General features: G+C 37.5%; 2 protein-coding genes across 2 annotated transcripts in view; one reads left to right on the top strand and one right to left on the bottom strand.

The window, feature by feature from the left end:
- Nucleotides 1–11602, bottom strand: part of asz1 (ankyrin repeat, SAM and basic leucine zipper domain containing 1) — a gene marked incomplete at both ends in the record, with an annotated part of 46927 nt that extends 35325 nt beyond the window's left edge. Inside the window, 3 exon segments of the mRNA XM_079256613.1 lie at nucleotides 9161–9283; nucleotides 11490–11538; nucleotides 11540–11602. Of these exon segments, the coding sequence (XP_079112739.1) occupies nucleotides 9161–9283; nucleotides 11490–11538; nucleotides 11540–11602 (235 nt within the window).
- Nucleotides 11603–15947: 4345 nt separating this feature from the next.
- Nucleotides 15948–16047, top strand: part of cftr (CF transmembrane conductance regulator) — a gene marked incomplete at both ends in the record, with an annotated part of 54890 nt that continues 54790 nt past the window's right edge. The window contains one exon of the mRNA XM_079247932.1: nucleotides 15948–16000. Coding sequence (XP_079104058.1) covers nucleotides 15948–16000 — 53 coding nt within the window. The remainder of the gene's footprint in view (nucleotides 16001–16047) is intronic.

Raw genomic sequence — 16047 nt, 5'->3', positions numbered from 1 at the left:
TATGGCTATTTCCCTGTATGTGTGGGCTTCCACATCTGTGGGTAAGTTTCTGTGTCTTTGTGGTTTTGGATGTTTAGCTCTATATCTGCATGTCAATGTATGTGTTTATATTATGTGTTTGTGGTTGTAAACTAGACTGCCTGGATTGCGTCCATGGAGGACTGGAGTAAATAAATCTGTCGCCTGAGATTTGGTAAGCGGGCAGGACAGCAGCTTGGTAAGCGTTATCAATCACTCACGCATTCCTCCGCTCAGTCTCACTGCTTGGACAAACGCCATCAGGACGTGACCACACGTCATCCTCCATTTAATTGTTTCCTTCACCTGCCTCTAGCATCAGATACCAAGACCATGTGAAATCAGTCATACAGACACAGTTTAACTGTGCTTTCTCAACTGGGAATTAATTAACATCAGACATGGAGAGTAGAACCATTGTGCAAACTTTGAGCAAGAGTCTGATGAGGTTAGCAGTGAACATTTTAAATACAATATCTTCCAACTAGCTTATTTTTGTGCACGTGATGTGGGATATGCATACATATAGCTAACAAATGGAACACATTCATGTCAGATATTGTCATTCCACCATGTGATAATGTTAATGTGACCATAGATGCATTTCTGGAAAAAGGAGGCAATTTCTTTAAATGTGTGTGTGCATAAAACAGCCAACTTTTTAGCACTGAAAAGCTCTGCACCTATGCTTATTTTAACCAGATTGACCTTAATCCAACAGATGCCTTCAATTTTTATTGCTTTGGGATGATGGTGCAGTGTGCAGGAACTAAAAACAACTCAAAGGATCAGTAGAATGTTTCTCCATAAGAGGTACTCTTTGGCGTCATCATTAAGTAATATCAGCTGAAGATTATTGGAGCATAGGTCTGATTGGTTCTCTGGTGTTGGCTGAAGCAGGTGAAGAAATTAGAAAAATGTGCCCAAGGGAAAGATGGCTGAACACCAATATAACAAGATATCAATAAGATTATTAAATTATTGAAAGATTATGAATTTTTTTATTTGCAGGGCAGCATTAAAACAGTGTTGTTATGCTATATTATATTATATATTTATACACACATACAGTATCTCACAAAAGTGAGTACACCCTTTGCATTTCTGCAAATATTTTATTATATCTGCTCATGGGACAACACTACAGAAATGACACTTTGATACAAGTTCAGTGTACAGCTTGTATAATAGTCTGAAGTCACTGTCCCCTCAAAATAACACATAGCCATTGATGTCTAAAATGCAGGCAACAAAAGTGAAATAAATGTATCAGCGTCTTTGTGCTCAAGATAACTCAAAAGGTTATGTATTGATTTTTATAAAAATTTCAAGTGTTGGAAATGTAAAAAAAAAAAAAAATTTAAAAATTTTTTTTTAAAAAAAATGAAGAACTGATTAAATTTTGGTGGTGATGTGGATCACAGTTTGGATCGAGGAATTTTTTCAAAGGATTCTTTATTTACATTGTAAATACATTGTGCTTGGCAAGGTTTCCGCTCTCCGAGTGCTTTTCTAGTTTCATATTTACAGAGCAACTTTGTCCATGGCATGGCAGGTTGTGCACGTGGCTAGGTCAGAGTGTTTTAATGCTGCGTGTAAAGATGTCCGTACTTTCTCACCACCTCGACCAGCTGTATCATTACCTGCAACAGCAAAAACGTGAAAGCAGCAACTCCGCTTCATGCCTTTTCTTCTCGGGGCCTCGGGAACAAGAAAAAAAGTTCTCGCTTCTTGTGGAGCCACTTTTTCAGCCACTTTGGCCAACTTGGCGACTTTCTTGCTAAATCTGGCGACTTTCCAAACCCTCTTGGCAACTTTTTTTTTTTTTTGTTAAAAGTGACTAACAACAAAAGTGACTAGCTACAAATCTTTTATTGGAGTTTTTGGAGACTTTTTTGGTGTTTTGGCTGTGGGAGCCTCTTCCTGGCCAGTCTCACAGTCGGCTCTGGATGCAGGTACAATGTAGAATAATTCCAGTGGGTTGTGGAAGTTCACTACAACATAGTTTATATTTATCTATTTAGTTTACATCAGTATTTGCACATTTGTCAAGACAAAATGTCATATTTGTTTGTCTTCTAAAATTAGTGGATTTCTAAAGACACTGTTTAAAAGCCACTGTTTAATGTTAAAATAATTTTTTTTTGTTAAAGATAATAGATAATTGTGTTAAATAGACAAGATCAGGTGGCAAAGTTAGCATAGTGATGTGCTGTTGTTACCTGTGCCAAAGAGGTTATGGTTTTACCGGCGTTTATCTGTTTGTGTTCAAGATAACTCAGAAAGTTATGGATAGATTTTAATAAAATTTTCAGGAGTTGTTGGAAATGTGAAAAGAAAAGGAAGAAGTGATATGATTTTGGTGGTGATCCAGATAACCGATTGGATTCAGGAATTTTTTAAAGGATTCTGGCTCTTGTTTACCTTACAAAACAGGCTTTTTCAAGATGTAAATAATCATTTCAATGCAATTCTATGAAAATTATGGTAAAATATTTTATATATTTTGTTTTCCTTTTGAGGCAAATTCTGTACAGCTTGGATATGACACTACAGCTAAGTTTGAATGTTTTAAAATAACTTAGTAGTAAGCTATTAAGCTTAAATTTAATAACTGGTTCAGGAGTCATTCTTTTACCTTACTAAAGGACATTAGTAAGTTGTGACTGACTGGGAATCAGGGTGACATTCATAAGTTGCAAATGAAGAGAGGGGTAAAACATACTGGAGCCTCTAAAAATAGCTGCGTCAACTGGAAGCACAGATGGTAAAATAAAGGGGAAAATAAAGTTTGAGAGCTAGACTACCCTGCTTAGTTTCTAACATAATGCCAAAATGAACTTCACAGTTAGATTGAATTAGCTTACCTGTGCAGCAGAACGCTGCAACCTCCACATCAGATTTGACGTCCCTCTCCCTTATGAATTGTCTTCATTTGGTAAACGCTACACAGAAGTAGACTTGTTTTTCCATGATTTTTTTTTTTTTTTTTTTTTTTTGTCTTTTTGAGTTTGTCCACCTTCAGTTAAACTATTCAAAGATGGCAATGAAACATAGAAGCCTTCTGTTGGGTGCGCTGCTACCAACGTATTTATGAATAACTCATAAGCTAAGAGAAAGCTTTCATTTGAATGTGATTGTTATTTGACTTGGGTAAATTGGGAATTTGTGGAAACCATACCTGATTTTTGCTGACAAAAAGCCAAATTAGGTAGACATTGTACCTTTAACCTATATGTTTTTGAACTCCCTATTCACGATAAGGGCTTCACAGTGGCATAGTGGCCTCAGAGCAAGGTCAATGGTTCAAGGGTTGAACAGTGGCCTTTGCGTGCAGTTTGCATGTTAGGTTAACTGATCACTAAATTCTCCCTGGAAATAAATATGAGAGTGAATGAATGTTTTTCCCTCTGTGTTGGCCCTGCGATGGGCTTGTGACCTGTCCAGGGAGGACTCGCTACCTATTGCCCATTGATTACTAGGATAGGCTCCAGCTTCCATGCAACCCTTGACTGGACAAAGTTGTTAAGAAAGTTAATGGATAAACCCACTATTCATATCAGAAGTACTTAAAAGTCTGCAAAGCTCCATTTTTGAATCATTTAATTTTGAGTACATCAAAATTAAATGATTCAATACAAAGAAACTGATTGAAAAAACAAACAAAAAAAAACTTCATCCTTTGTTAACAAGTACAGCAAGTACACTTACTGTGCTGGATTAAATCAATGGAATATACAAAAAATATTATTAAACCAGTGTTTTCAATTTATAATTTGAGGAAGTCCAAAGTCCACATTATATATCTGACAGGAACCTTGTACATTAAAATGTATTCAGCAACAGTCCTGTTAAGCTTTTGTGTGTCTGCCTTTCCATTACTGCCAGCAGGTTGGGTTGTGTTTGCGATTGTTTAGGTCTGGCTGTTGATTCCCATTTCTTAATCTCAGCCTGGGACTATAAGAGACAAAATGATTGACAGATATGAACAACTGGTTTGTATAAACCTAGCAGCATTGCTGTATTAGTGTAACTATGGATGCTAACAGTATAACTAACAATACTAGGCATGACTATCGACTTTATGAATTCAATACTGCTGAACCACAACTTTAAAAACAACAAAAAAAACAGCATATGGCAAACATTTTTCTTAAGTGAGGTCCAAATGACACCCACATACTTTCACATGTTTAACATCTGACTGCCTAAATAAATGTGGAGTCTATTTTGCTTTTGTTTGTTTGTTTGAGAAGTACATTGTGATGGTTTTCTGTGTTCAATGTAAGACAAGACTGGTTAAGTCAGTGTTTTTCAACCTTTTCTGAGCCAAAGTAGGGTTGGGCGATATGACCAAAACCTCATATCCCAATTTAGCTCATTTTATATCCCCATAATGATTTTGTGTCAGTCATCAGTTATCTGTCAGATGTGCTTGGCAACGGCAGCAGTGATCTTCCATCTGGGGGAACAATGGCTATATGACGTTTCACAGGTAAATGCCTGTTGCAACATTTGCTTTTGGAGTTTATTATGAGCGCCTTCACTAGGTTTCACAGATTGACGCCGCTTTTGGTCATTGACTCTCTTTATTCTGTATTCTTTATCCTAATTTTTGTGCAGATGCTAAAATAAGTTATCTTTGTCGGAGTCCGCTGTCGGGACTGTGAGCTAGTCTGTTGTCGGTTCGACGTCTGTGTTTTTATATCCAAACCGTGTCCAGAAATTTCACCTCTTTTATGACCAAGCTTATCCGTTTTGGTTGGCTCGTCTTTTAGTGATTTACCCTGCTCTGAAACGATTTTGCTACAGTCTTTCTCCATGTTTGTTTATATATTGCAGCTTGCATGCCGTAAGCGCATCTTGACAGTAAAACACCTTTTGTGTTGTAAACAATAGAGCCTTATATGAAACAATAGACATTTTCTGTCGTCTAAACGATATATATCGTCAAATCGCCCAGCCCAAAGCCAAGGTATGTTATTTTCATTGACTAGATCACAGAACACGCCCCAAACTGAAAACGTTGAAAAATTAAACTCTGTAAATATCTTAAGATAATTTCCCATGGCACACCCAACAATAGTTCAAGGCACAATATTGCACAATGGCACAGTGGTTGAAAAACACTGGATTGAGCCACTGATTTAGCCAGAAATATACTTGCATCTGCCCCATTGGGAAAGATTACTGTCTCGTCAACGTACATGAAGACCTCCAAGCCATCACAAAAGATCATTGATGTAGAAACTGAAGACCAACTAACCCCAAAATTGCAGACATCCTGCTGCATTTGTTGCTGTGGGTTGCTGTTTTCCCACTTCGTTTTCAGGGTCTGATTCAGGTTCCAACATGTAGGACTGTATGCTATGTGTTGATATTGTATTTTGTTTTTTTTATGAAGTTCATATTAGCCTAATCCTTCTGTTTATGAGATGTTACAATGACGGCGAAAGCAGGTGCGGTGCGCGCTCCCGAGTAGTGCAGTGGCGGGAGGCGGGGCTTAATGCGGAAGAGTCTCAATCCACTCGTTTTGCCCACAGGTTGATCTGACAGCCTCCGGAGAGGGTCGGTCTGAATAAAGCGATTTGTGACAATAACTCGATCAATCCCAGCCCTTCTGATCTCAGAAATAAAAATAAATTAGCCTGAAATGCACATAATAGTTCCACTTTAAGCCTTTCCAGCAAAGAAAGATTTCTAAGTTCTAAAACTGAATTAAGGAAATATCTGTTGGTTTCTGACTTTCCATCTTAGAAAAAGATAAATGGAAAACACGACACTGTCCACGCTACATTCTAATAAAGTAATAAATTGTAAATTGTTACAACTAGTTGTCCTTTAATAAAATGGCATTGATACTGATCAGATAAATAATTTATACATATGCAATTGTGAGGAGTCATCTGATGCGCTTTTACATGAAGAAACAAGGGCTGACTGGGTGAAATGGCAACCAGTGCCCTAGTACCACTGGATATGTTGAACTCAAAAAACAGAGCATCTGTGTTAAATGTGTTTACCATTTTCCTACCAATAAACAGTTAAAATATGTTAGTGCATTAGACATAAGACAACTCAATAAAAATTATTTGTTTTTATTTTTGTAGCTCACACAATGCAATTGTGTAAATAGATTCAACACTTGGATAAGGGCATAATTTTTATTCATAAATTGTTAAATACTTAAATGTTCCATCAATAATGTTGTGAACAGTATTATTCTGTTTGGTAGCACAGAGAAGAGGGTCAGCAATGGTAAACACTTGGAAACTCAGGCTCTTAAAAGTGACAGTCAAGTCTGTATCCTTGGAATGTTGATAGACTCAGATCTGACTTTCAGCAGCCACATAAAGACAGCTTTTTACCAACTCAGAAACATCAAGAAAATTCAAAGTTTAGTCTCTCAGAAAGAGAAATTCATCAATGCATTCATCTCAAATAGACTAGATTACTGGAATGCCCTTTTAACAGAGCATTAAATATAAAAAAGAGCATTGAATATCTGCAACTCATCCAGATGCTGCTGTTAGAGCTTTAACTAGGACTAAGGGTGCATTCACATCAGGATAGACAGCTAGACTCTGTTTAATCGGGGACTCGGCTCAGTTGTAGGGGGGTCTTCCATGCAAGCTGAGATTGTGTTTATTCTGCACTTTGGTTAAATTAGCCAAATCATTAAGATAATATATCCCCATTATCACTAAAGGTGGCGCTGCACCAGAATTTTGTAAAATCATGCAGGTCTTAAGAATCAACAAAAACATGTTTGAAATAAATATGTATGTCTGACCTGAACACATATGTGCTCAACTGGTTTGAGAAGTGTGAAGTTTGCTAGTATTATCCTAGTTGATAAACAATTAATAGCAAAAAACAGTCACTCCATAAAGGCAACTAGTTTTTTGCCAACCAACATGGCAGTGTAACAAAACATGTGAAGTCACTATAACTAGAGCTGCAACTATCGAGTACTTTTGGAATCGGATACTCTGTCAATTATTTTTTACAAGTAATCAAGTAACGATCATATTTTTTTTTATTATAATTTGTAAAAAAAAAAACAAAACAAAAAAAAAAAAAACTAGAAACTCAACCAAAGTAAGTCTATAAATTTATATTTGTAAAGTGTTGCATGTGTTGTTACTACCTAATGCATGAGGAAAATGTGTTTTAAAATGTGATACTTTGGTGCAGCCACCGTGTTTGTGCACGCGCTCAATGTGAGAGAATTAATACTCAACCAATCGCGAATTCCTGTTTTCAATAGATTTAAAAGAATAATTCACAAAGAAAGAAGAACTGACTTGTAAACATGTCCAAAGTATCTAAGAACTAGCCTATGTCTTCGTGGACGACACGCCTGTTAAAATTGTGTCTGTTTAATACAGAATAAAAGTTTGCTGCAGGAACAGAGGCTACGTCTGCCGTTACACGCTGCCTAAAACGTGCACTTGGACTCTGCATGTCTGTGAGAGAGACAGATGAGGAATGGATTACAAGACTGTTCACGTGAGTGAGCAGCCTACACCTTGCCATGCCTCATTTCTACGTTTGCCCTTTTGAGTGTGAAATGGTCCCACACCTGCGACTTTTTCGGTCTTTTCCACCCCTCTTCTTAATTCTTTGCCATTAGAGTAGACCAAAGTAACAAGAAACTTCAGACAGCAAAGCAAACAGAGGCAAATATGGCAAATAATTTGCCTCGATCAATTTTTATACTCTGGTTACTCGAGTTACCCGAGTAATCATTGCAGCCCTAACTATAACCCTTTCAAATTTACACTAGTGTCCATGTGTGAGTTTGAAATTATGGTGGAATTAGTCATGTGATCAAATTTACTTTATATGAGATAAGTGGAAATAAAACAATGGTTGTTCCAACAAGAAGATATGCTGGACATGTTGGTGGAGTTCCAACCAATATTCCCAGTCAAAAATTACAGGGTATTTCAACACTTAAACCCACTGAGGAGTCACAACCAACCACATTAACCTTATACTGTTTAAACTTTAACTGCAGTAAAATGAAAAACTGATGAGTTTCAAAAACTTAAGTAGGGAGTAGACTAGTTTCATGGAAGCTGGACACTTTCTTAGTAAATTCAAAGCCCAATATTGCAGAGCAGACCAAATGTCTCTGGATATTTACAAAAAAATGTGTTCTGTGCAGCTTTAAGAGAGAAATATCAAATAAGACATTCAAGTATCCAATTAAGTCAGGTCTTCATTTGATTAATATTATTGAAGCCACTTCTAGAGTAACTAAACGGTTTTTAAACATTTACCCTGAGTAATAATGATCTTTAAACAAAATCTGATCCAATGGTATTTTATTTATTAATGATTTTGCTGGTAACATAGCTTCATATTAGTTTCTTATGGAAAACATGGTAAGAGAAAACAGATACTTAGTTTTGTTTGGGTGAAGGTTCACATTAAACATACCTGTGACAATAAGGTTACTTGCCCTCTGCTTAAGGTTTTACAGTTTCTAACTGTGCTATAAGTCTCATTGAGTCCTCATGAGTGGGACACTTGCAAAAAAAAAAAAAAAAAAGTGATATTTTTAGCTGTTCCCATCTGATGTTTTACACAATGCACACCTGGGACACTAATATTAAATGTGATGGTTAAATGACAGGAGAAAACTGACTATGAAATCTATATTACACTTATGTACTGTCCCAGTCTTCTATGAATGTCACATATATGTTGTTGTTTATTACTTAACTATGTCAGAAGGAAGCATTATGGAATTGTGGTGAATCTAACTAGATTAAATTCCCATTCAGAAGGATACGATACTTAGGCATTCATTCAATCAGTGTCCATACTGCTTAGTCAAATTCAGGGTTGCTGGGAATTTGGAGAATATTCCAGCAATCATCAGGCAAGAGGAAGTGTATACCCTGGACAGGTCACCAGTCCATCACAGGGCAAGACATGAGCAAGTAAGTGAAAAAGTGATGTACTTAAAACCTAAACATAAATTAGCAGTCATCAAACGTACCTAGCTTAACTTGTATATTTCTGTTTAAAAATGTAATTTTAAAAAGTATAAAAACCTGTAGGAATTTTATTTTTTAATATCTACAGTCTCTCAAATATGTCTGTTTGTTGGCACATAAGATTGTCTAACCTTTGCTGAAGCTGGCATTGGCGCCTCTGTCCAACAGCAGTTTGGCCAGGTCGTAGTTTGCCACACTGACAGCATACATCAGAGGAGTCCATCCAAAGCCCAGTCTGGTTTCCACATCTATACCTGCCATCACCAATAAATTAAAATTCATCAAAATGACCATTTTTAAGGTTGCCTTTATATTAAAGAGAAAAAAAATTTAAGTGTTTGCACTAGGGCTGCCCAAAATGTCTTCTTTTCAGCTCCCAATTGAGGAATACCTCTGTAAGTTTCACTTGTGAAACAAAGACTGCTGCACCTTTGGAGGGAAATAACTTCCTTTAGCAGAGCGACACTACCTTTGTTGCATAGGACATTGAAAAAAAAGACAGGAGGGGGTACTCATTATTACACTAATAATACACTTGTAATGCATGCACAATATTGCAAGGAGGGATGGGAAACTTGAATAGAAAAATTGAGTATCGGGATGTTTTGCTTCACAAATTTAAAATCAATTTTGTTTTGTTAAAAAAATATTTTTTTTAAATAAGTAAAAATAATCCATTTTAGTTATTTTTATTGTTTTTATTAATCTTTTTACTTGTCTTCTTAGGTATTATAAGAGCTGAATGATGGTCTGGCTACTGTGGGGGGTTTTTTCTAATTGAAATTCAGAAAAATGACGAGCAAAAAAATTTTGTAAATTTTTTTGTTTTTAGTCTACTATAATTAGCAATATCGAGGAATCATGAGAATCGCAATTTAAGTCAAATCGGCACCCAATAAATCGAAACCAAATTGGGACGAAAGCATATAGTCACAGCCCGAATTGCAAGTGAGAAGAATAATGGGTGCTAAAGTGACAATGCCCATATTTTAAAATACAATAAAAAAAAAAAACTAACTATAAACGTAATGACCTGTACATGCCATAAGCTAGGGGTAGGACTTTTAATTAATCATAATTAGTACATTAATTATAGATAAATTAATGTATTTAATTGTAGCCTGCAATCCATGCATGATTTCCTGGTACACAGATTACACTGGTGCGCTCAGTTGAGCTTGGCTAATGACTTATCGGTTCTGGTAGTATAAAGCGACTATTTTTACAAAGTGACAAGCAAATTTTTCTGGCCTTATTGGAGACTTCTGGCAAATGACACAGAAGCAAGTTTCATTTACTCTGAATCTCAGGCTGATTCGAGAGCCACCCTCTTCTCCTCTATGGCCTGGGACATACTTGCTCCCGGCAACAAGTCCAAGAATGTATCATGGCGCCCACACATTCTCAGAGTACGTTTGGCATGTGAGATAAAGTGGCAACACTCCTGACCAAACAGATAGCAACAGACTGATCACCTGTTTACAGAAATTTCTTGGAAGTACAATCTGATGGGCAAATTGGGCTAAACTGGCCAGTCTAATGGTGAAGGCGTAGTGGAACGTTGTGGTGTACATTTGTGTACACTGCAAGTATAAGTACATGACTGCTCCAAGGAAATAAAAAAACCTAAAATAGTTGGAATGGTATAGTTGGAAACAGGCCACAAGCTATGTCATGACACGCATGCATTTAAATATTTTTAATCACTGACAGCCAAATTAAAATGAATCAGATAGATAGATAGATAGACAGCTTTAGACAATAGATCCCATTCATTATGGAAATAAATCCGGTACTTACCACCGTCCAACAGCAGTTCAACAGCATCTAGATCTCCTTTATTAATGGCTCTTTTAAACTCGGAGATATTATCTTCACCTTGTGGTCCAACAGCATCTACATCCTGAGAAACACCAGAAATTGGCCTTATTCATTTGAAATTGAAAAGTCATAAAGAAATCGGACTGATAGTCTGTCAGAATATCATGTTCACAATGTTGTCTCTGTCGTTTGAGTTCATCACATTTCAGCTGTGATGGATATTAAAATTTGCAGGATGGCAAACAGCAAAAACGAGTCTTCACACCTTTCTGGAGTTGGGCAACATTATGCTTAAAATTTTCAACCAAACAAGCTATATAACATGAAAGATTTAAGAAACTCAATGAAGTTTCTCCTCTTTTCTTTCCCAATCAGCTTAGCGCCCTAAAAAGACATGAACAAACAGCCGAGTGTGAAGCTAAAAGCACACTTCCGCCACGTGCGGTTTGTATCAGTCATGCTAAACGGTTTTATTTACGGATATGTGGTCAAGCTGGCGTTATCCCCTACTAGAAAGACAATAAGCGAAATATATCAGGCTATATGAACTAACTCATGTTAGCTATTGATAACCGATTCAGGCTAATGCTAATATCCGTTCTGTTAGTATAAACTTTAATGATAAGGACCAAAAGTTACATGGCGTTTTCCCCAACCTGAATATATGAAGACTTCTCTTTCGACTGCCAGCCGATGTCCCAGTCATCGTTACTGGCGTCACTTTCCTCTCCGGCTGGAAAGAAGTGGTTCATGACGATGCCCTGAACTCCACTGAGGCGCTAACAGGTTGTCGTGCCACCTGGATGGAGGTGATGGAGCGCAGCAAAACCACGCGAGACTAGGCGGGGTTTAAAACCGCATTGGGCTCGCGCCTGAAACCAGTGCTGTAATTAGACCGGACCAGCTTGTACAAAACTCTTAAGAATAGTAAAACACATCGTGACATGTGCTGTAATATCAAGTTGCATTGCTTTAGTACAGGAAAGCCTCACTGTGATACAAATTATAGGTTTTTTTGTTTTGTTTTTTTTTTTTTTAAATTATCACCTTTGCTAGCTAAATTTGAGAGGTATAAACAGGGCCGGATTAAAAGTGCACAGGCCCCTGGGCCCAGAGTGTTCCAGAGGGCCCCTTACCCACCGCAACATTGTGAAAATTGTGAACGATACACTGTGAAATGACATTTCTAACATCTCTCAGTCAATGGTACCAATAGCAATATACTAGACACTGTGGTGTAAGTATCTGGCTTTTATCTACATTTTGTTTCATGTCCAAACTGCTGGTGTATGCCCTATGTGACCCCCAAGTGGGAGGGCCCCTGGGCCTGTGCCCATAATGCCCATTGGATAATCCAGCCTTGGGTATAAAATATTTTGTTATGGAGAATTTATTAAAGTACATAAATTCTAAAACTTATAAATACATTTAGCAGATGAGAATAAAGTTAGCTTCTGATTCATCCACTGCTTTTTGAGGACCCTGGACCATATCAGACCAGGTGCTGTTTGCTGGTGTACTACATCTGGACTGACTGAAGGATATTCATTTCAAATTTTTTAAACATTTAATATATTTGTGAAAATCCAAAGAGATATAAATATATGTTTTATTGTTTTCTGTTTTTCCCCGTCCTGACCACATTAGACTACACGTCCTGGCCAAGAACTCTGAAAAATACCCAGAATTTTCAGGTAACTCTGTCCTTGGGAACTATTAGGGTCAACACAGTTCAGGAAAAAAAGTCTTCTATATGTCTGATTGACCAAAAAAAAAAAAACCTTTTCCTAGCATCTCCACAAGAGTTTTCATCCCCTAGAGATTCATAAATGGCAAACATCCCTCTTTTACTCAGTTAAAGTACAATAACAGTAAAAAAAAAAAAAAAAAAAAAAGTCCAAACTTTTGATGGATACTGTGCAAATTGGCTGATAAGTTTTTTTTTTTTTTTTTTTTTTTTTTTTTTTAGATATATACACATCAGAGACCTTAACATTCCAATTATAAACCTATTTCACTACCTGAGAAACAAAACTAACCAGCATTTTAGACATGGACCCGCTTGTAAAAAGCACAATTGCCTGAATACATAAGATCATAGGAAAGAGGCAGTGCTATAGATGGCAGAGTCGTGTGCCATTAAATGTCTTGCAACTTTATTCTTTTTGCAGGTCGCATGTGAGGAATTCAGTACAACAATGTCCCTGTGTATGCTGGTAGTAGTGTTCCATTTGTTGCTTATGGGTGTAACAGAAGATGCCGCGTGGCACAAAGCATTCTGCGTTTCTGCATTGTGCCTCCTCCTGCGTAGATGTTTGTCTCACATCTGTGACATAAAATTTGGATGAAAACAACATCACCATTCCACTGAAAATATATTTATTTAACAGATTTAGGACCACATACAAAAGTTTGTTTAGTTCTGATTTGAAAAAGTTGTATTTATGCTATTTATTCTTTTTCTAATAAAGTAGAAATGGGTTACAAATCGGCAACAAAGAAAAGTAGCAAAAAGGGCATGGGGCCACCTCTGTGTGGGACCAGCCCTGGGAACACCTAATCAGAGTGTCGAGGAGGCATCCGAGCCAGTTGCCAGAGCTGCCTCATCTGCTCCCTCTTGATGAAGAGGAGCAGCTGAACTTCTCCTGGATGACAGAGCTTATGTGTGAGTTAGAGTGCAGAGGAAACCTATTTGTTTTATATGACCCATTTCTGTTGGACTCCCAACACTGGGTTTTTTTGTTTTATTTTTGCTGCTTGTCTATTTGTTGACTTGACTATGATCTTAAAAAAAAGTGAATTACAAAAAAAAGAAATAATAGACTGAATAAAGTTTTTTTGTTGTTCTTGTTGTTGTTGTCCACTAGTTAGCACTAGTGTTCCCTGGTCCTGGTGGCTAATGGCTACTTGTCCATTCTCCCTGGAAAGCTGCTGTTTTATTATTTTGCCTTATACTAGCTTTTTATTTAACCCATTCCTCCCAGCACCCTACAATACTTACGTTGTCGTACATGCTCTGACTGGAGCGCGCTGCCTGGAAAATTTAACCATACTGGGAAAACTGGACACCGTGACATGAAAGCTGAAAGACGGTCCTGAATGACTGGATAAGTTCTGGATAAATCAGTCCTTCTGTTTAAAAATCTGAAATACTACATCTTGTTTTAGGTTTGGGTGATGTTTAGGTAATATATTGTTTTTACACTTTATGGTAAATAACATGTGAGGGACCCTCTTCCTACTTCCCATTTTTAAACATATTCACTCTAATATATTATTTGGATGCCACAGTCATTTAGCAGACGCTTTTATCCAAAGCGTCTTAGATATGAGAGAGAACAACACAAGCACGAATTCAAACAGTATGCCAGAGGCAAACATGGACGCCACAGGCTCTAAAAAACTACTTCCTCAAAGACACACTGTGTCTGTATTCATTGGGAAACCCTTTCCATTCTTTATACAAGTTCATTTTAGACATTCTTCAAAGTGAACAAATGTTTTGGGGGGGGGGGTCAAAGACTGAGAAGTGAGAAAAGCAGGTTTCATTTGTGTTCCACAAACTGGTTGTTCATGCAGTTCACATACTTAGAAAAATTTAATCAAACTTTAAGTTTGATTAAATCTGTAATTTTAAAGAAAGAAGAAGTTGAACTAATCCTGCTCATCCAGCTGCGAAGGAGAGTGGGTGTCCAGGAGAGGTCATCCTCTCCACTTGGCAAGGCATCTGACTGCCTGACTCAACAGTTGGGACTCAGCTAAGCAAAACAGCAGAGAGCAGTATTTTTTCCTGTGATTGTCCTCATCTTCAAAACCAAAATTAAGCTAAATCCTATAACAGAGAGATTGTTTTAGTTTTTATTAACTTTTCATAAGAAGCAGGAAAGATTTAGTCTCAAATTTCCACTCAGTTCCTCAAGTTTGACAAAAAACAAACATTGTTTGTCTGTTTTGAGTCCTTTGATTCAAGTAGATTGTAGTTTATATTCACTGTTATTAATTCCAAGACATATTCAGATTTTTTAAATCATATTTTTCTATTTATTTTTTTGCGTTATTATTTATTTTCTACCCACAATAACACAAAGTTGTAACTGTGTGAAGCCAATATGACATGCCTGCTGACATGCTGTAACTCCTGCTGAAATAACCAGTAGTGAAGATTAGAACCTGCTTCCACTGAAGCTTCATTTTATCTGTGTACCCTTTAGGAATGTCTTGAGGTTTTGATCCTCCCTCCCTTGAAACTGTGTGTAACCTGAAACTGATTAAAAAAAAAAAGAAGAAGAAAAAAAAAAAAGAGGTTTCAAGCTCATTTAGATGTCCCGGAACTGTTTCTGCTATTCTTGTGATTCACTGAGCAGCAGATGAGTTTAGCAAAAACTCATCTTAAAAAAAAGCTGCTGCAGCTTCTGAAATAACTGGACTTTTGTCATATTATATTATATATTTTATTGATATTATTCCATTTCTGCTCAAACCAGATGTAAAACTCTTCAACTCAACCTGAACTAATTTGACCGTGTTTAATTGTTTAGTTATGCTTTACAAATTGTGCATCATTCACGAAGGAATTTGGGGTAATGTTTACTTTTTTATATAAGGAATTGAAAACACATCATGAGGAATCCGTGATGAAAATGACATTTCTTTAGTTATCGGTTCTGCTGAGATGCCCTCAGTCACTCCAGCTGCCTCTTGCCTCTTGTTGCCACAATATGCAACCTGAGGCTCATCTGACGTGTCTCCGCAAGTTCAGGAGCGTCAGCCCATAAAGGACTGTCCTCTCTCTGTCACGCTGAGTCAACGGGAGACAAGCAGAGAGCGCACAGGCTGCAGGAGCGGACTGGAAGCAGGGGACAGGCGCGTAAAGACGCACGGCGGGACCCACACCGCGCTTTCTGCTCGTGTTTAGCCAAAGGCTGACATCTCATTCAACAATCTCTGACACACGAAGTGGAGGATAAAGCAGGCGAGCTCTGCTCTGAGTTAAGGGGGAAAGGATCTACGCAGGGGGTGGGGGGTGGGGGGGGGGGGCACACCAATGTGAGCTGGGACCCTCGGGTGCAGAGAGATCACACTGGCAGCGCTCTTAGGATGCAGAAGTCACCGGTGGAAGATGCGAACTTCCTCTCCAAATTTGTTTTTTGGTAAGACATGTTTTCTCCTCATTCTGGGGATGGTAAGGTGCACGCAG

Source organism: Telmatherina bonti (genome assembly GCF_933228915.1).
Source record: "Telmatherina bonti genome assembly, chromosome: 2".
NCBI lineage: Eukaryota > Metazoa > Chordata > Actinopteri > Atheriniformes > Telmatherinidae > Telmatherina > Telmatherina bonti.
The sequence above is the reverse complement of the archived record's forward strand: the minus strand, read 5'-3'. Positions and strand labels throughout refer to the sequence as shown.